Raw genomic sequence first — 25,313 nt, 5'->3', positions numbered from 1 at the left:
TTTCGGGGTTAGCGAATGTGTAGTATTCCTCAAGCTTACTGACCATGAATTTTTACCTTTGTGGGGTGTATAGTGAAACGCTTGGTCAAATTATGGATATGGATAATTATCGATGCTCTTCTTACGGAGCCATGTGTCCAAAGCTCTAATTTCAATATCACTTTCAATTTGCGGTACATCGGAAACAACAAATTTGCAACAAACAAAAATTAATGAAAGATAAAACAAATAAATACCTTTATTATCTTTTGAGTGTTACTACTTTTAAAGTGCATAACTTATTTTCGATACAGTCCTAACTCATAACAGCGAAAACCGTTTTTCGAAAAGTCTTACCCGAATGAGTACAGAATTTCCGAAAGCAAAACTCGGCCAACCAGCATCGGTCTCCCCTATTATTTAAATATTTAGATCGGCCAAGATACCGAAACTATCGATGGAGCGAATTTTCAGTAGAGAATTAGGCATATCTTGTCCATGACCGTGGCCATTCCAATAAATAAATTACCGGCATTGGATGAATAATATAACAACGAGTATCACACGACAATGCTAATGAATTTTGCTTCGAAGCTACACTGTTTGGTTGGTTAACACCTTTTGCAGTGATTTTTATTGTGCATTACACATTGCAATAAAACTCGATCCATATACCTACTTAATACCAATGCAATTCATGTTATTTAACAGGACAAAAATTTCGACACAGTTATTTTTTACTATTGCCCTTGAAATGGGATATGTATTATTGAATTGAAAAGAGTTCGGTTCTGGATAACCAGAAGACTGTATGGTTTTTAAAATTTGAATCGCGTAATGCGCATTTGTCATCGCGAGTGTAATACGGAATGTGTGAATTAAAGAATACATAATCTTAGAAAACGCAAACAATCCCTTCCATTGACATGAATGCCGAACAACGAATGTGATAATTTCTACACATTATATATAATCTGCTTGGCACAATTGCTCATCATTTAGTTTTAATCCGTATATCACACCAGATCAAAATGTTCAAAATAGTTGGTGTCACTTTAAAATATGTTATAAAAGTCAAGTTTAATTGATTTATTCCTCAACAGGTATGCATATTGGCTCTAACAGTCACCGTTGTCATTAGTTTGCCAGTGGACTCCACAACGGAATCTAAAGGTTTGAATCGACCTTCACCAATCAACCCAGAAGTCATCAGTGATCCAAAGCCCAAAGAAGTATCCACAAGCTCTCCTGAAAAAACTACATCGACTGAAGAAAGCCACATCCAAAAAATCCCAGCAACAGGGGCTAAGTTAAGTTCTGAGGTAGACCAAACCAAGCCGACACAAAGAAGAGGAAATAGACGGGATCGAACCAGGAGCACTACAACCACTACTACCACACCAAAAAACCTTTCCGAGGAAACAAGTGAGCCTTCCAAAGCTCCAGAAACGACCAAGAAAGTGAAACGAGCAGTGGAATCCTCTGAAGGTGCGACAACCCGTTCGGCGAGTACGACACGTGCTCCAATTATAAGCAGCGCCGATGAGAATGATAACACACCGCCACACTTTGTACGACCGATTCCAGTAGAACAGATTCTGAAGAACGTTCACGAGGCCCCGAAGCAGCATGAACCATCCGTTTCATTACACGATCATGTGACTTCGGCAGCACCAATCACTGACGAGTCAGATGACAGTGAGGATAAACCCGAGGATAAACCTAAGAGCGCTGCTAGTGGAAGGAAACCACTTCACGGATACAAGAAGAAGCAGGAAGAACAACCATCGGACGCGGAAGAGGATAATCCTTCGGATGAAGACAAAAAAGATCAGTGAATTACGTGGCTTGTAAACGTGTGATATGTTGTGATGTATTAATTGAAAAAATGGAATACATATTTTGTATTTATGTTATTTGTTATTTGATTTAGAAAACCCCAGGTGGATCCAACTAGCGATGGTTAACAATTTCTTTCCGATTCCAATATCACCAGTGGTTTCGAAAAATCATTCAGATTACTATAGGCAATATTACCCACTATTGTCTAACAATCTTATCGACAGCACTTCAGTTTTTTCTATACATGTCTGTCCACTTAATGAATCGCGGGGAAATATTATCCAAGATTTCTCTTTAAGTCATAAATAAAGTTATGACTTCACAGCAAATAGTTTGGAAAATTCAACGATGTGTAAAATTGCAGCTGATCCCAACAGACGAATAAACATTCGGTTCTCAATTAAATATGATTGAATTCTACTGAATTCCTTCGATGGGATTCGAATCCACGAACCTCAGTACGCTAGACTGGTGCTTTAACCAACTAAGCTACGAAGGACCTCAGTCGGCCTTCGCAACCCAGTGGCTACTGAATGAGCTCGAGATTCCCAATTATCGAACGTTCACGGTACTGCCGCTAATCGCAAGTCGAGCACATCTGTATAATTTTTTTTTAGTAAAGTGATGTATAATTTTGATTTTGAATTTGTAATGTTTGTTCTTTGAAAATACTGTCTAATCCCAAGAAACATTCACTAGTTGAAGTAACATCAGTGTGATGATTTAATTCAGCGCTGTGTCGAATTATGTCTGTACTATTTCTTATCACAACTTCTGTTCAAGCTTTGTTCACACAATTTTGGCGAAGTTATACAACTACATCATCTCATTTTGAAAAACAACTTTATTAACTGATTCGTTAAACCTTTAATAAGCATTTTACTAAGCCTCAATTCAGCTACATGTGAATTCTTCGAAAATAATAACGCATAGAAGGTAACATCAGTAAGATCTTCAATGAACGTATTTTGAAGCAATTGCTATTTTCATATAATCATTTCAAAATTTTCCTAAATCGGGTCTCGAACTGCTGTCATTTGATCATCCGCCGGTAACGTTGTCATCCGCGCCATCCTTGATTTGTTAGATATGGCTCACTCAATGCATAACATAAATAATCTTATTGCTGAATATAAATCATAATTGGACTCTTATTCAATAAGTCGATCTGTCAAACTACAGTTTGTTAATAACTTTACATTTTTTTTATTTCAACCATTGTTCAACCAGTCATAACCATCGCACACTAGGAAAAATACGTAAAAATAATGTCGATAAACGATAAAATGAAATCCGTCCCTAATGCTATTTATGAATTTATGAAAATAAAATTAATGTATATTCGGCCTTCCTCAGAATCTCTTGATAATCGGTTGCGATATGATTGTCAAATGCTAAGATAATTTCAATTATTTCGCCGCAATAAAGATCAACATCCATGCGATAATATTGGGATTCCACACATAAAAGATTCAATAATTTTCCGATGTTATTCAACGGCGTTATGTCCGGCTTTTAGTAAATTTAGTTCCGCGTGAATGCATGATTTTTTTTATTGCTCCAGCAGTTTTGTTCGTTATAATCTCCGACAGTTTAATAAATCACGAAAATAAAAAGCATGTCTTGAAAATAAATCATTATTTTTCTATAAATCAAATTTCCCAGATCTAGAACCCTGATTTTCTCTCAAACTGAAAAAGCATGTTTTTTCCCACTGTGCGATAGATCAGATAAATTTGAAATCCAATGGTTAAGAAGAACAAAGGTTAAGAAGGATGTCTAATGCCTGCTTATTAACTTACTATTCAAACTCAATTCGATCACACTTTCAGAGCATCACATCATAGTCGAACAGAGAACTTTAAAAATCATTAGTTCAGTACATTGTTAAATTTCCCCAATGTGCTGAAATGTGATAAAACGAAAACGTAAGTTCGACTTCAAATAAAGGTAGTAAACAAATAAATAGGCCATGTCGAATCTTAGTTAGATTAAATGCTGAAATGAAATCTGTCTAGCAAATTATTCAGCATCCATTTTATTCAGCTACAAAGATCACAAATAAACAATAATTCAACCTAGATGCTTATTTGTAGCTTGTCGTTGTTTGTTGGGATGTTATGCCGAGACATTGTTAAGTCAATAGTTTCGCAGTGTTGATTGTAAACACCCATCATTCGGTTGAGAGGCCCAAATTTGGCGTAATTTGTTCGGCAGTGGTTGGTTAAAAATAATGTTCTATGTCGAAGTTGCCGAGAAGGTATGTAAAAGTTAAATTTCGATAAAATTTCAGTTGAATCAACACGTTGAGAAACTATATCGTTAACAAATGAAACCGTTGCACATTCTCGACGCTCTTTCAAAGTTTGTATATTTATAAGCATGCAACGTGCTTCATAAGATGGAAGAGTAAATGACGTCCAACCTAATTTACGAAGAGCGTATAATAGAAATTGTTTTTGTACTGACTCTATTCTTTCTTCATGTGTGGTTGTATAAGGCGACCATACAATGCTACTGTTGTATATGAACCTAGTATAACAGTTGAAGTTTATATGATCATTTACACTCTCCTTCTGAGAGTTTGTGCATGTATGCCTTCAAAGAGACTATGAATATATATTACTAGAGCTCAGTTGAGTCTAGTGCATGAAGCAGACAAAACGTGTTTTAAAGTTATCCCGAAATTCTTAAATTACCATTCTACCTAATCCTAAGTACAGTAAAAATAATTTACTTAAAATAGTTTTAAATATAAAACAGTGGCGACGAGAATAAACTTCGTTAAAACGCGTGTTATTAGTTATTAAGAAGTGAATAACGATAAGGTGCTTTTCTTCAAGTCTTCCACCACGTGGTGTGATAAAGTGTAGGAGCAACCTGTGAAAACTTTTGCAAACCGCGTAGGGCTGTGTCTTAGTTCTTTTATTCAATTAGTAAAATAATAAGGATTCTTTAAAAATTAGCACCATTTTTATTCAATTTAGTTTTTTCCAATTTTACAAAGGCATATGGTCTTATAGTTAACATATCTAATGCCATTTTGTACCCTTGTAATCATTCCCTGTAAAGAGAGGAATACAAGGAGAGCAAATACAAAAGAAAAATTAATTATTGTCTTGAGGAAAATTGATCAGAACCGGGATCGAAGAGGTAGCCATCTAAAAACGATAAAGTGTGAGACGGGAAGTGGTGAGCTATTGTAGGTGAGAAAACCATTATCAGGTTTATATAGTTACCCGAACAAACCGTATTTCGGTTGAGTGTGGCCAGGAAGCAGTGAGTCCTGGTGCAGAGAAGAGCAATATTAGTTTAGTAGTAACAAGGCATATCTTGAGTGTTATTACTATAACGGCAGTGAATAATCAACCAGCGGTGAGTGATTCTCGAGGAAGGCCAGTGGACAGTGAACCATTGGAGGATTTGAACACAAGCATTATCCAGAACAACGTAGCGTACATATCAAGTAACTACAGCACAGCAATCCAAGGTAGTTGAGAGTGAGTGACTACAAACACAAGTAAGTGACCACTTTCTGTTTAGTTCTAGATTGTTACACACATATTTCTATAATATGGCACCAGCGGGTTTGATCGAAGTGTTAGATCATTACGTGATCGGTCGATCTTTCACAAATTACATCAAACGATTTGATATTTACTGCAAGATCAATATTGTGCCTCATGATCAAAAGAGATCATACTTCATTACTCTAAGCGGCGAGGCAGTATATGATGAATTGAACCGGTGCCAGCGAAAGTGGTACATGTTACATTGAGTAAATTTTTCAGGAGACGCATTTTCCCAAAAACATCGAATGATAAATTCATATTTGCAATTTTCTGCAACTTAATTGTACCAACATGTTATGACTGATGTGCCTAAAGATTGTAGTTAAAAATAAGCGAACTTTCTTGACAAAATTTAAGTTTATTGGAAAAAATTGCACATGTACCATTATTAATGGGAACAAAATGAAACAGAAACCGAAAATCGTTGACTACTGTGGTACATGTACATTTTTAAAATTATTCTAAACAGCAGTAAACTATCTTGAAATTCTAAATAGGATTAAAATCTGTTGCGAAAACATTCATGTTGCCGAATTTTTGTAATAATTGGGTAAGTATGGCCTGAGCTATGCTGAGACTCCCTGAACCAATGGCCTCAGGGTCGGCACGTTCACCTCAAGCTACTCGCGGGCAGGGAACTCTCGCAATCAAAATGTAGGGAAAACCACAGAGCTTCACAATGCGACACTTTATTTCCTCCACTCTTTCACTTTCTTAAGTCTAGCTAACCTGTCTTCCTCGGGGCCCCTCTTCCTGGCAGCACTCCACCACTTCACTTCTTCCTTCTTCAACTCCTGTCCTTCCTCTTCCTCTGCCTAGCTCTCCTTCCGTCCTTCCTTGACTTCAATCTTCGATGCAAGGGCATTCACGCCGGCGACGGCGGCTTTCTTCCTCTTCGGTACTTCCTTCGCCCTTCAACGGCCTACGTAGCGTCGGTGGCTGACACCTTCCTCCTTCTGTTGCCGACGACTCGGCTCGCTGCGGCTTACCGGTGGTAATGCTGGGGTGGCTTGGGGATCTCCCTCGCTCCTTGCCGCGGTCCAAAACGACCAATAAGATGGCCGAACGGCTATCGGCGGAACAATGCCGAATCAGGCCGTCAATGGAACCTGGGTACGATGGCGGTTCTCGATGGGGTTTAACCAAGGATTAAACCATAAAACGGCGGGGTTCTGGGAAGGAGAAAATGCTGGGATCATCTTCTGTCTCCGGAAGCAGCCACTTTAAGTTACCTGACGTCCTCTACGCCTGGTCTTCTTCCACAAACTCTCTCACTTCTTCTAATTTGATGCTTTCGCTAGCTTTAAAACTTTATTCCGTTCACTTCGAATTGCGTTGGATAAGTGACGGCTTCAGGCTTGTTTCCTGCATTCTAGGGTCATGACCTCCTTTTTCAGGTCAGTCACCTCGCATCATTCCATCAACTCAATTACGCCACCCCTTCATGGCTGCTCGACGATGGTGCTTCTGGCCCTCTGGTGTTGGGTTGGAGGACTATGGTGAGTGGTTGGCTGCGGACTTCTAGGGTGGTGGAGGCTATTCACGCCCTGCTCTATTGCAGTCGCTACTGTACATGTAAAACCTACACATAAAGACGAGTTTTACCTGCCATTCACAAACAATTCACGCATAACACTAAAATTCCACGAATTTCTCGGCAACACTCATCACATAACATAACCAACACTTACACTCTCCCACAGCTCGGGTAAAAATATTTACAAAGTAAATATTTTTTTTCTACAAATTGCATTAGCTTTCACCGATTAAACGTACCCCTGAACCTGCACTTCACGAAACATTATCACTAGGACGGTATTAACTTCACTGACAGTTGACTGCGAAACATTTCACTTATGACGTACTAGATTAAAATAGTCCAACTGGTAGTGAAGAATTTGTGAATTCAGCAATAAATGTTGCAGAGTATCGGGGTCATAAGGTGTCATCATTAGCTTGTAGCCAACTCTACTCAATTTTATGACATTGTGTCATTACTGACCATCAACGTTCTGGACTCAGGTCTCCTGCGATTAAATACCAAGGATTTCCTTGATAACCTCTAACAAATATGCTTTTAATTCACCGATCGATTGAAAAAACACTTTAAAATAATATCTAAAACATGCAATGAAACAAAATAAGATATAAATTCAAATTAAAATGAAATATGGAGCCTTTTATAACGACTTAAGCATCATGTGAGGGTTTACCGAAATATTTCTCCCAGATTGTCGGAGTTATACTCTAGTACGTTCTTTTTTATACAATTATCATTATTCATCTGTGTGCGTGATTCTATTGATTACATGAGACGTCAAAATGCTGCGCAATGTGATGCTGGAGGATATGAATTACTCTGTGGTAAGTACTGATGAAGTTTTGATAAGAAATTTTTGTGGATTGCCGGCCTCGAAAAATCTGAATATCGATATCAATTGCTGGTACTAGTATTCAGCAATTGATCAATCATTAGGTTTTGATTTTTCGTGATGAAATTCCCATCAAATTCCTTATCAGAAGTTCATCATTAACAATCTATATGGAGAACACGTGGGAGTTCGTTTAATGGTAGTGGGTACGGTTAATGACAGTGAATGTGGTATTCTTCTTGTTATCTTCTAAACTATCCAACTTTACGACAAAGTGATGTTTTATATTTCTATGGACCCGACCATGACTGTTTATTGGTGCATTTTATACTCATCTGACTCATGACTCAACATGACATAATGCTTTTTGTACTCGATATATGCTACTAAAATTTAACAAATTAAAAGTAATAAATTAACTAAAACATGCGATAAAAATGAACGAATTAAAACAATTTCAGGTAAACATGCACTGACTAAGACGACTATACCTACAACTACATATGCGACGTCGCTACTTGACTACTGACTATGTACAAGACAAAAACGGATGCACCAATCAGTGACACCCACGCACTAACACTATGGATACTTTTACCCCGGGGCAACGATTTCGTATCCATTCATGACGATTGAAATGTGAAGGATAGGTATTTTGAGACGACTGTTTCACCGAAATTCATTCTCCTACTCACTTCATAATCATGACGAAATTCATTGAATGGTACCTATGCTTTTAGATCCGCGGCTGAAAATATTCCTAAGGATTTGCCTTTTAAATCCGACACCTCGTAAGAACTGGTGCCAAGTTTCCGCATAATAACACAGGGTGTGTACTGCGGTCCCAGTTTAGCATTGAACTGGTCTCCTGCTGACGACTGACGAAAACTCCGTTTAAACACTCGTTGACCCACAACGAAGGTTGGTGAGTAACGTTTATGTCGGAGATCGTACCGTTTCTTATTCTCTTCATGTGATTTTTGTAAATGTTCTCTCACTATTTCTCCTACTTTTTTACATACTCCTCTAAGTTTTTCTACTCTTTGCTCTTCCGATTGTTCTATATTTTCCTCAAATTTATGCTCACTTCCTCTGCTAACTATTTCGTGTCCAAATATTATACAGTGCGGGCTGAACTTCGTGGTCGAATGGATGGTATTGTTAAGAACGAATTCCATTTCCGAAACTTTCGTATCCCATAGCTTTTGATCTTGTTTCACGTATGTGCGGATCATTGAGTTAATGGTTCTATTCAGTCGTTCAGCTGGGATCGCTTGGCTTCTGTGCCTAGCGTTTGCCCAATGCTGAACATCGTATTTTTCCAGTAAATGCTGAAAGTCTTTAGACAAGAACGTTGTTGCATTGTCTGTTATGACTATTTGTGGGGTAGAGAATTTCCTAAACCATAGCTCTTCTAGTATTTTGCATAGGGAGGTACTCGCAATCTTCTTCACAGGAGTAAGCAGGCAGTACTTAGAAAATAGGTCCATGACCACCAATAAGTGCGCGTTTCCCTGCTTACTTCTGGGAAGAGATTGGATGTAGTCCATGCAAACTATTTGGAAGGGCTTGGTCGTTATTCTCTGTTTACCCATTTCTGGAGCTGTCGACACGGTTGAATGTTTGTTCATTTTACATGACTCGCATTTGGCAATGTACTTTTTAATGTCACTGCTCATACGAGGCCAATAGTATCTACGCTTGATCATTTCGACACATTTGACGAAGCCAATGTGAAGATTGTTATCGTGCTCTTTCTCCATAATACTGTTTCGTTTGGAGACAGGTACACACTGTTTCCACTCGAAGTGGTAGTCCATCAAGTCTGATCTGGCGGCTACAAACTTAAAGAGTAGTCCGTTGACGATTTTGAAATCAGGGTAATTTTCTGGTTCGTTTTCCACAGCGACAAAAAGTTGTTTATACCAACTATCTAAAGGCTCTTCATCTAGAGATTCGAGCGATCGGGAGAGGGCATCTGGGACGATGTTTTATTTCCCCTTCCGATGTCTAATCTCCATGTCGTATTGCTGAAGCTCAATACTCCAGCGACTCAGCCGAGATGATGACCGCCACTTCGCACGCATTATAAAAGTTAAGGCAGAGGAGTCGGTTACCAAAGTAAACTTTGTCCCCTCTATGTAGCCACGAAACTTTTCTATGCAGCGAAGTGCGGCCAATCCTTCTTTTTCTGCCGCATGGTAATTTAGCTCGGCTCCCTTGAGCTTTTCAGAGTGGAAGGCTATTACCTTCTCTTGCCCGTTGTGCACTTGAGTAAGTACGCCTGCGATAGCGTTATCACTGGCGTCTGTTTGAACCGTGAAGGGAAGCGTGAAGTTCGGATTGGCCATCACAGGAGCTGAAATCAGTTTCTCCTTGATGACCTGAAATGCATTCTCAGCTGCCGCGTTCCATTGCACCCTCTTTGGCTTATTCTTCAATAAGTCAGTGAGAGGTGCAGTGATTTCGCTGTAGTTTTCGATAAACCTACGGTAGTAATTGATCATACCGAGGAATCGACGAAGCTGTCTTACCGATGTTGGAACCGTATATCCAAGGATCGCTTGTACGCGATCTGGATTAGGCCGCAATCCTTCTTGGGACAAGATGTACCCAAGGTACTGCAATTCGTGGCAGCAAAATTTAGATTTAATGAGATTGATGCATAAATTTGCCTCTCGCAAACGCTTCGCTAAGTCTCGTAATTTCTCCATGTGTTCATCAAATGTTTGGCTAACTACAACAATATCGTCGAGATATACGAATATTGCTGGCTCTAGTGCACCATGGCTTAATACTCTGTCCATCAACTTGCTTAGTGTAGCAGGGCTGTTCACCAATCCAAACGGAAGTCGTGTAAATTGGAACAGCCCTCTACCTGGTATAGAGAACGCAGTGTATTTTCTCGACTCCGGGCTCAAAGGAATCTGAAGAAATGCTTGTGTCAAATCAATGGTTGTTATGTACCTAACTGTCCCCAAGTGGCTTAAAATCCTATTCTGGTGTGGTAACGGATATGCGTCTCTCTTGGTTCTCTCGTTTAATTTCCTGGCATCCAAGCAGAGCCGTATTTCCTCACTATCCCTCTTCTTGACTGGGACTACTGGTAGTGCCCAGTCTGAATTGGATTCTTCCACTATTTCGTCTCGAATCATATTGTCTAATGCCGCATGAATCTTCCGTTGGATCTCTGGGCTCCATGGGTAAGGATTCTTTCTAACCGGATGCTCTTCCCTAAACTCCTCTTGAATTTCGATAGTGTGCTCTATGACGCTTGTTTTGCCGAATTGCCCTGGCTGCGCCACCAGAAACTCTTTCTTCACTCTCTAACAGCTCTTTCTGATCGTTTGTCAAGATTGCTCTTTTTCTATCTCCTCACATATTCCGTCATCTAAAATCTCTATTGGGTGATTTTTGATAGTCGGCTCGATACCAAATTTCAACCAAAAATCATAACCCAATACGCATCTACGTTTGAGATTCGGAGCGATAATTACTTGGAAAATTTTGGTTGTTCCGTTAAATGTAATCGGGACGTCAGCACAGCCAAGGACTTCCAGATCATCTCCGGCGGCTGTACGTAATGCAACAGTAGTGGGTTCTATTTTTAGGTTCAGTTGCTTCATAATTTTCCTCGCTCCGATGCCTAACACAGTCCTTGCAGCACCACTGTCCAAGAGACCAATTAGTTCAATCCCCATCAGATCAATTTTCGTGAATGGTCTGGCGTCTCCACTAAGCTTGACGAGCAAAGTAGCAATCTCATCCTGCTTCTTGGCTACACGATCCACTCTCGAATAACCTAACTGATGAAGAATGGCTGTTGGTTCTTCTGATAGTCTTAGCTGAGGACTTTTAGAGCTTGTAAGACTGCATTGCCTCATTGAGCAGTCTTCTTGAGGTTTTTTGACTGGCAAAATGGGCAATTTGAAGTCGCAAACCCAGGAAATCCACATTTCTCACAGAAATCGTGTTTTTCTTCATGACAATCGCGAAAACTGTGTCCATCTTCATGACAGTTAAAACACAATCCTCGCTTAATGGGAATATATGCTTTAACGATTCTCTGTAAAGCATTAGTGCCACTTGTAGTTGGCTTTGGCTCTTCCTGTCTTCTTTCCTGATTACTGCCCTGACTTATCTTCGGTTTTTGCTGCCCTCTCTGCTGACCACTATTTTCTTCCTTTCTATGTCTCGTAGGTACAAATTGCTCGTTAGCCTTTTTATAATTTGGGTTGAAATTTCGTCCCTGGTATCCTCCCTTGTATTCATTTTGGAACCTATTCGCTGACTCATTTCGACCCTGATATCCTGTATCAAAACCTGATTGAAACCGGTTCCCAGATTCATTTCTACCACGGTATTGTGACTGGTAACTGATTTCTTCAATCTCAGATTTTGGCCTTTCGAATCTACTTTCTTTCCTAGCATAAACTTGCCAATTTATGGAGTCAAACTTCTTACCGAATTCCCTCATTCTAGCGATTGTGGTTATGTTTGCAGCCAGCATGGCTGTTCTGCAGTCCACCCTGGTATTCCGGAATAGTACATCGAACTTCCTGTCCTCATCCCACTGTCTGGACATGCTGCGGAAAATTCGGACCATATCCAAATAAAAATCCTGGAATTTTTCCCGAGGACCTTGCCTCCGCGCATTAGCTAGGCGTTCATACTGATAATCAATGTCTACAGGTAAGAATTAATTCTTAAGTTCCTTAACTAAATTCTTCCACGTTTGAAGTTCATTATTTCCATTCACCTCCATGAACCACGACCTAGCCTTTCGCGTAAAAAGGTGGTGTGCAGACACAAAAAGCTCCGCTTCAGTAAAACCTTCCGATCTCGCGTTGAATTCAACTTCTTTAAGGAATTCGTTTAATCTTCGTCCGTTATCCATCCCGTCGTACCTAACCGACCATTTGTGTACTGGTAACTGGCTATTTCTTGGCATGTCTACTGTTATCGCTTGTCTAATTTCCTGATTGTCGAGAGGTGCGGGCAGTGGAAGCTTGTTCCTTTCGGCAATGCTCTCCATTGATCCATATTTAGATTTAACCCATTCATAAAAATCCGGTTCGCTATTCACCTTCGCGCGTGACTCATTTTCGCTTTGTACCGATCGTTCGTCTACCGGCGTACTGACGCGTTGTTTCATTCGCTCTTGTTCTACGGGCTTTGGTACCGGGGTGGATTCCAAACAGTGATGGGAAATGTCAAAAAAATGTCATGGGGTTGCTATTACTAATTTGCTAATAACTTTTTTCAAAAGATGTTTACAATTCGGATTTTTTTATTAACATGTAATGCTTAAAGGATCCTACAACTTTGCCAAACAGGTCATTGTTCTAAATATACAGTGTGAGGCATGATAACGAGTTTAAAAAAATGTCACGGAATGTCATGACATTAATGTCATTTGACACTAATTCGGCTCTCACGTCGCCAATTTTAGTTTTAGAGCAATGACCTATTAGACAAATTTTTAGTATCCTTTGAGTGCTTTATGTTTATATAAAACATACGATTGTAAATTACTTGTGAAAAAAGTTATTAACAAATTAGTCCCATGACATCGACATGACATTTCCCGTCACTGATTCCAAAGCTTGAATCCGCTGAATCAGCTGATTCACTACCTCTTTTAATTTTGCATTTTCAACTGAAAGTTCCGTCACGCGAACAGCATCATTTGCTGAAACACTACCTCCTACCGCGCCTTCATTTTGAGCATAAGGAATAACTTCCTGTTCATTGCCTTTCTCTCTTCCATTCTCATTTCTATTTTCGGTTTCACTTTCCGCGATCTGCTCATCAGCTAATATTTGCTCCTCTGTTTGTTCACGCATTACTCTCAAACTTTCATTCAAAATTTTCAATTCTGCTTCTCTCACTTCTACTATCGGGGACGTAAGTGAGTAGAATTTATTAATCAACCTAATGCACTCTCCTGCAATAACCGCGATACTATTCAAATCTTCCTCGGCATCGGTCTGAGACTTTAGCCGCACCATTCTAAACAGAATGTGAAGAAGCTTTGATTTGAATTTCCTATCTGGAGCTCTTTGAACCTTCTTTCCTTCTAACACGCATTTAATCGCTCGTTCTTTTTCATCGCATAGTTTCAACTCATCTAACACGTCTATGTCGTCATATTTGTAGATTGTAGCTTCTTTTTTTTCTTTTTCAGATTTCATCACCGTACGCAAGACTCTCTCTAATTTACTGCGTGATTCATCCTTCCTGGCGATATCCCGAATCAGTAATTCATGACACAGCTCTTCATCGTCAAGATGGGCAAAATTCAACGAGTAGTACTGAGTCTGCAAGTGGGCTGAATCCATCTCGCAACGTTGTTTTTCCACGGAGAAATTGAAAAAAAAATTTAAGAAAAGGTAGCTAACTTAACTACACGACAACAATTATGATGTGGAAACCGCTAATTAGTTTAATGCCAAATAAACACAGCCTTCTTGTTGTTTTACTCTCACTCAATCCGAAAAAATCTCCGCACACAAATGAGCAATGGGCTCCTTTTTTGAATTACTCGATTATCGACTCGTTTTTCACTCAATCGTTATTTTTCACTTCCTTTGTGGACAATCAAAACCCCTCCGAATATATAATGAAATATTAGGCACTCTTGCCAGGAATTCACCTCCAAATACTTTCTAATGACAATAGTCGCGTGAAGGCCTGGATGTTTTCCCAGAGACCTCTGTCTTAACCAGCTATTTCGAATGCGATTTTCCAAGCTGCAACCAACAAGAAACTGATGGTGAGTCAATTTTATGTTTGGCGCCAAAGTGTAATAATTGGGTAAGGGTCTGTTCACAAATTACGTAACGCTTTTGGGGGGAGGGGGGAGGTCCAACTTGCGTTATATTTTGTTACACCAAAAGACGGGGGAGGGGGTGGGTACTATCAAATGTTACGCATAACGCGAATAAAAATATTTATTTTTAATGCCTTCTTTTGTCAAATTACTTAATCAAGACGGTGAACACGCATCAACCTTTTCTCTTCACTATCATACTACCCATAATTGTCCCAAGTTAGTCTTTGTAGTTTTTTACTTTTTATCTCAGAGCAGGCTATTCTGGTGTTTTTTTTTGCAAATAATAAAGACAGCGAGTTTTGTTAGACATGTCGAGACAAATGTCGAGACATTTGTGACAGTTAACAGTTCAATTTAAAAATTATCAAAAAAAAAATATTTTAAGTTCTTTTTAATGGAATGTATTCAACCGTCTAGGACGAGTTAAGTAACCTCCATTTAATTCCACCAATTATTTCAATATCTTTGCAGATACGTATTTCGACACAACTGTGTGGTCGTCTTCAGTGTCTCGTACTTGACTCGACTTAAATGGAGGTTACTTTACTCGTCTTAGATGGTTCAAAATTATATTTTATCGTTACCGCATTCGTCATCACCGAAATCAAGCATATAGCATGATATGCGTAAAAACATCATGTAAATATTGTATTTCTCGACAAAACAGCCCCGCTAAACTATTTGAATGATCATGATCACAAATTCTATTTTCGTTTCTAGTAGCTGCATTCTTGGTTTTTGATCATGTGTCGTTCTTGTTCTAACAGTGGTAAAAAAATACCAAAACCCACATGCTTCAGAGAAGGAAAAAAAATCTGCATTTCAAATTTTCACAGTTACGCGTTATACGGGGGAGGGAGGGGGTTTCAAAAATGTTACCTTTTGTTACGAGGGAGAGGGAGGGGGTCAAAAACTCGGATTTTTGCGTTACGTAATTTGTGAACAGACCCTAAGTATGGCCTGAGCTATGCTGAGACTCCCTGAACCAATGGCCTCAGGGTCGGCACGTTCACCTCAAGCTACTCGCGGGCAGGGAACTCTCGCAATCAAATGCAGGGAAAACCACAGAGCTTCACAATGCGACACTTTATTTCCTCCACTCTTTCACTTTCTTAAGTCTAGCTAACCTGTCTTCCTCGGGGCCCCTCTTCCTGGCAGCACTCCACCACTTCACTTCTTCCTTCTTCAACTCCTGTCCTTCCTCGTCCTCTGCCTAGCTCTCCTTCCGTCCTTCCTTGACTTCAATCTTCGATGCAAGGGCATTCACGCCGGCGACGGCGGCTTTCTTCCTCTTCGGTACTTCCTTCGCCCTTCAACGGCCTACGTAGCGTCGGTGGCTGACACCTTCCTCCTTCTGTTGCCGACGACTCGGCTCGCTGCAGCTTACCGGTGGTAACGCTGGGGTGGCTTGGGGATCTCCCTCGCTCCTTGCCGCGGTCCAAAACGACCAATAAGATGGCCGAACGGCTATCGGCGGAACAATGCCGAATCAGGCCGTCAATGGAACCTGGGTACGATGGCGGTTCTCGATGGGGTTTAACCAAGGATTAAACCATAAAACGGCGGGGTTCTGGGAAGGAGAAAATGCTGGGATCATCTTCTGTCTCCGGAAGCAGCCACTTTAAGTTACCTGACGTCCTCTACGCCTGGTCTTCTTCCACAAACTCTCTCACTTCTTCTAATTTGATGCTTTCGCTAGCTTTAAAACTTTATTCCGTTCACTTCGAATTGCGTTGGATAAGTGACGGCTTCAGGCTTGTTTCCTGCATTCTAGGGTCATGACCTCCTTTTTCAGGTCAGTCACCTCGCATCATTCCATCAACTCAATTACGCCACCCCTTCATGGCTGCTCGACGATGGTGCTTCTGGCCCTCTGGTGTTGGGTTGGAGGACTATGGTGAGTGGTTGGCTGCGGACTTCTAGGGTGGTGGAGGCTATTCACGCCCTGCTCTACTGCAGTCGCTACTGTACATGTAAAACCTACACATAAAGACGAGTTTTACCTACCATTCACAAACAATTCACGCATAACACTAAAATTCCACGAATTTCTCGGCAACACTCATCACATAACATAACCAACACTTACATTTTCTTCTAAATAAGCTGATTTTAGTGGGTAGAACTGTACATGTACCACTTTTTCTGGCAACGAAATGGCCATTGTGATATGTACCAGAAAATAAAATGTGCATATCTCCAGATTTAGTTGCCAAAAATTACTTTTTCGTTATTCCCTTACTAGATCTTTGCAAATAGAAATCATTGGTGTTAAATACTCAAAATTGACAAAAGTGGTTTATGTACCACTTTTGCTGGCACCGGTTCAATTAGTGAAACTGTATCCTGATGTAGATGTAGAAACAGTCAGCTATGATGACATAGTAAAAAAGCTAAAATCACGTTTTGATAAAGTCGATCCAGCACTTATGCAGCGCTACAGATTCTATAATCGTTTTCAAGGTCCAACGAAGTCTAGTGAAAATTTCGTTCTAGCAGTCAAGCTGTTGGCTGAACAATGTAATTTTTTACAATTCAAAGAAACTGCAATAAGAGACAGGTTAATAATGGGTCTTTGTGACAAAACGTTGCAACACAAGCTTTTAATGGAAGAGGATTTGAGTTTGGAGGCTGTAAAGAAATTAATCATTAACAGAGATGTAGACCGCATGAAAATCATAAATGAAGGTAGTTGTTCGAACGTGCATTCAGTTAAACACCGAATAGGTAGACGTGATGATTCAGGCCGTCATAATAGCAATTGGCAGGCAGACAATCAGTACAAACGGGAGAACAGTAGTAGAGGACGACAATTTACGAGGAACACATTTAAAAGACGAGATCGTTCTACTTCTAACGACCGTAAACAAAATTTTTATTCTAATGCGATACAGTCGCGATTCGCTGGTTGGGCCACGACCTCGGCCCAACTAACGAATTCGATTTTTTAGTTGGGCCAACTGACAGCCATTTGAGCACGTGTATTTCGACTTGAACGTCACAAATGATGTCCAGTGACGCCCAATCCCGTTTTCCGTGTTAACATTGAATTTTGACGTACGGTTGCTTTTTAGTTGGGCCATGGCCCAACCAGCGGAGGCCCAACTAAAAAGTGACCCAAGTATTAAAATCCCAACCAGCGAATCCCGACTGTATGTAATTTTTGCAAACGTAAAGGTCATTTGAAACGCGACTGCTTCCGTTTGAAAAAATCAGTATCGGTGAATTCTGTCGATGAGCAGCAACCCATGGTGGATGCTGTGGCTCACTACTACAAAAGAATGAAAATTCAAAAATCTAGTGATGAAGACGATTCAGATTATGAGTGCCTGATGATAAGATCTGTAAATAATGTTAGTGAGCCATGTTTGATCAATGCTGTTGTTAACAATGTGTGTATAGCTATGGAAATGGATACAGGGTCCGTGGTATCAGTTATAGACAAAAACACATACTATCGTAAATTGTCAACAGTACCCTCTACAATAGTACACGTAAGCTAGTTGTAGTCAGTGGATCTCGTTTAAATATACTTGGAGAATTGAGAGTCAAAGTGTCGCTGAACAATAGAAATGCTTTAGCTCGATTGATCGTTTTGCAAACTGACCACAGTTTTACTCCACTAATTGGGCGAGATTGGATGGATTTATTTTTCCCAAACTGGCGTAAAGGATTGGTCGGTGTTAATGCTGTACAAAACTCGAATATAGAGGATGACAAGGAAAGAATGTTAGATTTCCCTCGGGCAACAAGTGATAACAGCCCATCGAAACCAACTAAAACTGATCCCAATGCAAAGGCGTGGCACTATGGTGTTGATGCCGTATTACGATCGAAAGCGGAGGCGTGACTCCATCGAAGCAGAAGAACCATTCAATAGATTTCCAGATGTTCCTTGTGTACCAGAGCAACACGAATCAAAGAAGCGTAGATTGGATAGTGTGATCCGCAGTCCTGTCGTAACCAGGAGTATTACTCGATCGAAGCCAATGGAAAACGTGCATGACTAATTACAAGATTTACTGAGTCCGGTATACTGAAGCGGTAAATTCGAAAGTGAAATATGAGTGAAATTACATAATATGTGAAGTCGTATCATAGCAATGTTATTGCTTTCAGAATACTACAAAAAATAATCAAAATAAGTGTTTATTTTCTAAAAGAAGGGAGAATTGTTGTATATGAACCTAGTATAACAGTTGAAGTTTATATGATCATTTCCCAACTAACATTTAATGCCAATGTAAATGTTATTTCAACTCGTCTATACGGCTTCAAGCTGAATATGTGTGCTATACATATGATCAAGAACTTCTATTCAATGCTTTTACCAGCAAATCTGGCGAATCTATTCAGCTGTTTTTGACGTTTTTTGACAACTACTTTACAGCATGTTACACATTTTTTCTCAATCTTTACTAAACCATTTAGTAATATAATTCGCTTCAATGGCACTTATTCAGATTTTTTGAATCTGTTAAATAAGTTTTATACAGCCACTGAATTCAATTTGATTAAATATTATTTGAGAGGAGAGTAAATTTCGGAGTTTATTCAATGTTTTTTTTTTTTGTGAAAACTCAAATATCAATTTTGTTGCTACCTAGATTCGAACTCCTGATCTCCTGATTCAATGGCCGCTGCTCTGTCATCACCGTCACTTTGACATATGTAAATAATAAAGAAAATTATGGATGTGCTTCTTCGAATACCCTAAAGTTGTTTTACTAACACTATTTTCAGATTCATGCTGTATAAACGTTAGAAAGAGGCCTACATGCTGCTTTCAGCACATAAGCTTAAAAATTATGCTTTCAGCATTATTTCAACCATTATTCAAACATCTATCAGCATGCTCTGTTGGCTAACTTTTATGCATCATCAATCGCTGAAATTGTTTTTAGGCAACATTTTCTCGATCTGTATAGATGCTACTCTGCTGCTAATCGTTTAACAGTAGCCGTCAACAGAAATATCGCTTCTAAATGGCTTGTTTTCTTATGCTATCTGCTAGCATTAATGACAGCGCTTTGTCAGTTGCTATAAGAGCACGTGAATACCTTTGTAGCTGCATTACAGAAATCAATAGCTCATACATAGCTCCGGCAACAAAAATCAAATGTAAACATAGCGGTTTTGACGTTCCATACAGATAAGCTATTGAAAGAAGCAGTATAAGGTTTACTTAAACGTTGTGTAATCTTCAAAGATACAGAAGTTGCCTTAAAGTTTCGTTAGTTCATTTATAGCGCCATTACGCTATATTGTTAGTGCTATAACAACAGCAAAAACGTTTTCATTGTGAATTCAACTCACCGTAATATGGGAAGTGGCTAACAAGCAACTCAATTACATACATGAGCTCTTAACCGATAAGCTTTGATGCTAATTCAGACAGAGCTGTTTTATGACTATATGAAAGCTGCATAAACGATAAAAGATTAAATATATTCGGCACACTGACTAGCTGATAGATATTTGGGTAATAGTCGAGTTGAAGTTTAAGGGATTATTTGCGGAGGCTTTTCTTTTATTCAGCATTGGCTGCTTTTATTCAAATATTATACAGCCAAAGGCTAGAAGTTGAAGCTTTTAGCACCAAAATTGTTAGTTGGGTTACACTCTCCTTCTGAGAGTTTGTGCATGTTTGTGACTATGAATATATATTACTAGAGCTCAGTTGAGTCTAGTGCATGGTGCAGACAAAACGTGTTTTAAAGTTATCCCGAAATTCTTAAATTACCATTCTACCTAATCCTAAGTACAGTTAAAATAATTTACTTAAAAATAGTTTTAAATATAAAACAGCTACAATATTCCAGTATAGATCGTACATATGAAATATATAGTGTTTTGATTGCGTAGGGAAAGTTGAAGCAAAAACGCTTGATAAAGCCTAGCATATTATTAGCTTTGTGGATGATTGTGTTATAGTGATCAACAAGAGTTAGTTTCGAATCTAAAATCACTCCTAAATCCCTAACTCTTTCGTGTCTTTCTACAGTATTGTTCCCTAATACAATTTGTGTATTTGGTGTTATTCTTTTTCTGCTGAATGATATTATGTTGCATTTCTTAACATTTAGTTGCAATAGGCTTTTTCTGCACCGTGTATAGAACATGTGTATTTCATTCTGGAATTATATATATGGGCCTAGATGTGCTCGACTTGCGGTTAGCGGCAGTGTACCAGTAGAGAAATTCGGAGACGCATAATGGCAGGAAATCGTATGAACCTTGGACTCCACAAAACGTTCCGATCGAATAGAGTTCGCCGCCGTACCAAACGCTTATTAGACCGGTAGTTCTCTACGGACACGAGACCTGGACGATGCTCGTGGAGAACCAACAAGCACTGGGAGTTTTTGAAAGGAAAGTGCTGCGTACCATCTATGGTGGGTTGCGGATGACGGACGGTACGTGGAGGAGGCGAATGAATCACGAATTGCATCAGCTGTTGGGAGAATCATCCATCATTCACACCGCGAAAATATGAAGACTGTGGTGGGCCGGGCACGTAGCAAGAATGTCGGGCAGTAATCCGGTTAAAATGGTTCTCGACAACGATCCAACGGGAACAAGAAGGCGAGGTGCACAGCGAGCAAGGCGGATTGATCAAGTGAAGGACGATTTGCTGCGTGGTTGGCGACGTGCAGCCATGAACCGAGCTGAATGGAGAAGACTTTTATGCACAGCACATGCCACTCCGCCCTTAGTTTGAAAATAAATAAAAAACCCAGATTAATCCATCTAGCGGTTAAGCAATTCTACATCGCTCATAACAATCACCCATCATGTTTGCAGACGGCTGCTGTGATCTGTCCCCTACAGTTGAGTTCGAAAACTTTACAGATGGATATAAATTAGTAGAACAGAATTAAATGGAACAGTCACCTCCTTCTTCTTTTTCTCATTGGCATTACATCTCCCACCCACTGGGACATTGCCGCCTCTCAACTAAGTGTTCATTCAGCACCTCTATTTTCTGAAACATGTTACCATTTTTGCATTCGTATATCATGAGGCTAACACAATGATACTTTTATGGCCAGGTAAGTCGAGAAAATTTCCATGCCGAAAATTTCCGCATGGCTAAGGAAGGCCCCAGATTTCGAAATACATTAACCGTGCAAAGTAGCTATAGCTATATATAAACTATATATAAACCTATATATAAACCAACAGACAACAGCATCGAAAATGTGCAATGCATGAACATAGTTTAGTTTTCCGCAATATTCTCATTTGAAGGACAAGTCCAATCAAATGAAATCGATTTCACACGCAGAAATTTTGACAATACAGATAGACAGTTGATACTTTTTGGTACACCATGCAAGAATAAAAGAACACATGCAAGATACGCGTAATAAACCGTTAACTTGGCCAGCGTGTAGATTGTCTGAATTGACTAATTTTTACCGCATAGCGTTAATTTGCATGCAATTAGTTCATCGAGCAAAGTTTTTTGAAAGTGATAAACTTTCTAATGTCGATCACGACTTCGTGTGCTAGAAACATTTTCAATGCATATATGGCCATCGAGACGGCAATGCCATAAACCATCTCGAGCTAACGTGAAATGTTGAAATGCTGAGCACAAACATCACAGAATAAAAAATCCATCAATAGATGCTGTATTTTAAAATTTTAAAAGTGGTTACCTGGCGTATAATGTAGCTCCATAATAGCCAGCTCGGAAATTTGTTCTAGACATCTCCGCGATATCTCTGAGACAAAAAGTTGAGTCTCCTAGATATTTTTCTTCGATGTCTAGAACCTGTCAGACTTCAAATCCGCCTCAAATGCAACAACCCGCATGGAAGGATGTCTAAAAGCGAACAGGAATCTTCCTCGAAAAGACGCAAACCACCTTAGTCAAGATGCATTTATACGTGGGCCCGTGTAATAGTACTTTCGGGTATTTACAATTGTGTGTGTATCTACCGGTGCACTCGTCGAAACGGTTCAAATGCCACGCGCCACGTTGGAGACTTTACTAAACCTTGTCACTCACATTCCAGACTTGCTTGATTCATGTCTATCGTGGTCAACTGCACGTGTCATTCGCCTGTTTAGAAAATCATCATCGGATAACAAGGTATACCGAAAGCTGGATCTTTTGGGCCAAAAGCATAATATAGATCTTGGTTTGTCTATCACCAACAGGCACGGTTTTTGCTGAAGGCCAAGCAGCAGTTCCAAGTACACGAGGTCATCATAGAGCAATGGTGAGTGCAAATAATCAGTTTTATTGATTGTTTTTAATTCTGCCTATTTATTTTTCTATTCCTCTAGGAATTCCGAGCGCATTTCTCGAAAGACAGTTCTTTCAAGCATTCCTGCATTCATGTATTACATGTCTCCAGCAATTCGGGGAAGGTTTTTGGAAAACTCCTCCAATTTTGGGAGAATTCCTGGAGAAATTCAGGAAGAATTGCGGGTGGATTCATTCAGGAATTTTGGGGGGACTGCCTCCAAGGATTTTGGAGTTTTATTAGAATTCTTAGTGAATTATTCCAGGAATGCAGGAAGATTTCCAAAAATACCTCTCGGAATTCCGTGAGTTCCTCTAGAAACTCAAGAAGAGGTTCCTCTAGAAACTGAGGAGTGAGAAATTCAAAGAGAATTGCCCCAGAATTCAGGAATAATCTTTCCAGTAATTCCGGTTTAAATTCTCCATGAATTTATTTCCTCTAGAAATTTCGGTGGATTTCGCCTAGGAACTGCAGGAGGATTCCTCCAAGAATTATAAGAGTTTTTCTGATCGTTTTGAAAAAAAAATCAACAGCAGTTTCGAGAGAATTTCAAAAATAAAAATAAAGAGATGTTTCAATCTTCCTAAAAAAAAGCTGTTTCATGGAATTTTATGTAAATATCAACAGAGAAAAGAAAAAGAAGAAGCAATACGGTACCCACATCTAGGAGAAGTCTAGAAGACCCGTGGTATTCGAGTCTAGAAGATATCGAGGTAATATCTAAGAGACCACACCTGTCATATCCCTATCGGTTCAAACGGTCTATGTACTCGTCTAAAATTTGAGGTAGACACCGGTTCCCGCATGGAAGGATGTCTAAAAGCGAACAGGAATCTTCCTCGAAAAGACGCAAACCACCTTAGTCAAGATGCATTTATACGTGGGCCCGTGTAATAGTACTTTCGGGTATTTACAATTGTGTGTGTATCTACCGGTGCACTCGTCGAAACGGTTCAAATGCCACGCGCCACGTTGGAGACTTTACTAAACCTTGTCACTCACATTCCAGACTTGCTTGATTCATGTCTATCGTGGTCAACTGCACGTGTCATTCGCCTGTTTAGAAAATCATCATCGGATAACAAGGTATACCGAAAGCTGGATCTTTTGGGCCAAAAGCATAATATAGATCTTGGTTTGTCTATCACCAACAGGCACGGTTTTTGCTGAAGGCCAAGCAGCAGTTCCAAGTACACGAGGTCATCATAGAGCAATGGTGAGTGTAAATAATCAGTTTTATTGATTGTTTTTAATTCTGCCTATTTATTTTTCTATTCCTCTAGGAATTCCAAGCGCATTTCTCGAAAGACAGTTGTTTCAAGCATTCCTGCATTCATGTATTACATGTCTCCAGCAATTCGGGGAAGGTTTTTGGAAAACTCCTCCAATTTTGGGAGAATTCCTAGAGAAATTCAGGAAGAATTGCGGGTGGATTCATTCAGGAATTTTGGGGGGAATGCCTCCAAGGATTTTGGAGTTTTATTAGAATTCTTAGTGAATTATTCCAGGAATGCAGGAAGATTTCCAAAAATACCTCACGGAATTCCGTGAGAGTTCCTCTAGAAACTCAAGAAGAGGTTCCTCTAGAAACTGAGGAGTGAGAAATTCAAAGAGAATTGCCCCAGAATTCAGGAATAATCTTTCCAGTAATTCCGGTTTAAATTCTCCATGAATTTATTTCCTCTAGAAATTTCGGTGGATTTCGCCTAGGAACTGCAGGAGGATTCCTCCAAGAATTATAAGAGTTTTTCTGATCGTTTTGAAAAAAAAATCAACAGCAGTTTCGAGAGAATTTCAAAAATAAAAATAAAGAGATGTTTCAATCTTCCTAAAAAAAAGCTGTTTCATGGAATTTTATGTAAATATCAACAGAGAAAAGAAAAAGAAGAAGCAATACGGTACCCACATCTAGGAGAAGTCTAGAAGACCCGTGGTATTCGAGTCTAGAAGATATCGAGGTAATATCTAAGAGACCACACCTGTCATATCCCTATCGGTTCAAACGGTCTATGTACTCGTCTAAAATTTGAGGTAGACACCGGTTTAAACGGTTGTTGCATTTGAGGCGGATTTGAAGTCTGACAGGTTCTAGACATCGAAGAAAAATATCTAGGAGACTCAACTTTTTGTCTCAGAGATATCGCGGAGATGTCTAGAACAAATTTCCGAGCGGGTTTAAACGGTTGTTGCATTTGAGGCGGATTTGAAGTCTGACAGGTTCTAGACATCGAAGAAAAATATCTAGGAGACTCAACTTTTTGTCTCAGAGATATCGCGGAGATGTCTAGAACAAATTTCCGAGCGGGAACCGACATCGCTTTTAGACATCCTTCCATGCGGGATCTTTTATTATTTATTAGCTGAAACTACGGATTTGAGTGAAAACAATCCACTTTAGGGTAGTTTTAGTTTTCAGTGTAAATCAGAATCAAATATTTTCATTGTTGGCAACCTT

General features: G+C 39.5%; 2 protein-coding genes and 1 long non-coding RNA gene across 3 annotated transcripts; all 3 read left to right on the top strand.

Moving 5' to 3' along the window:
• Positions 1-890: 890 nt before the first annotated feature.
• Positions 891-1,890, top strand: LOC134215731 (uncharacterized). Its single transcript, XM_062694858.1, has 2 exons — positions 891-1,022; positions 1,083-1,890. The coding sequence occupies exons 1-2, from the start codon at positions 1,011-1,013 to the stop codon at positions 1,815-1,817; spliced, it is 747 nt and encodes a 248-aa protein (XP_062550842.1). The 5' UTR covers positions 891-1,010; the 3' UTR covers positions 1,818-1,890.
• A 5,794-nt stretch (positions 1,891-7,684) lies between these two features.
• LOC134215730 (uncharacterized) lies at positions 7,685-14,241 on the top strand. The gene is made up of 5 exons (XR_009980287.1): positions 7,685-7,757; positions 8,227-8,415; positions 8,506-8,690; positions 12,248-12,457; positions 13,953-14,241. It is a non-coding gene; the product is annotated as an uncharacterized LOC134215730 (long non-coding RNA).
• An 8,207-nt stretch (positions 14,242-22,448) lies between these two features.
• LOC134209487 (uncharacterized) lies at positions 22,449-23,166 on the top strand. The gene is made up of 3 exons (XM_062685469.1): positions 22,449-22,701; positions 22,770-22,831; positions 22,899-23,166. The coding sequence occupies exons 1-3, from the start codon at positions 22,573-22,575 to the stop codon at positions 23,164-23,166; spliced, it is 459 nt and encodes a 152-aa protein (XP_062541453.1). The 5' UTR covers positions 22,449-22,572.
• The last annotated feature ends 2,147 nt before the right edge of the window (positions 23,167-25,313 follow it).

Source organism: Armigeres subalbatus, chromosome 2 (genome assembly GCF_024139115.2).
Source record: "Armigeres subalbatus isolate Guangzhou_Male chromosome 2, GZ_Asu_2, whole genome shotgun sequence".
Taxonomy (NCBI): Eukaryota; Metazoa; Arthropoda; class Insecta; order Diptera; family Culicidae; genus Armigeres; species Armigeres subalbatus.
Note: the sequence above shows the minus strand (reverse complement) of the source record. Positions and strands in the feature narration are given on the sequence as shown.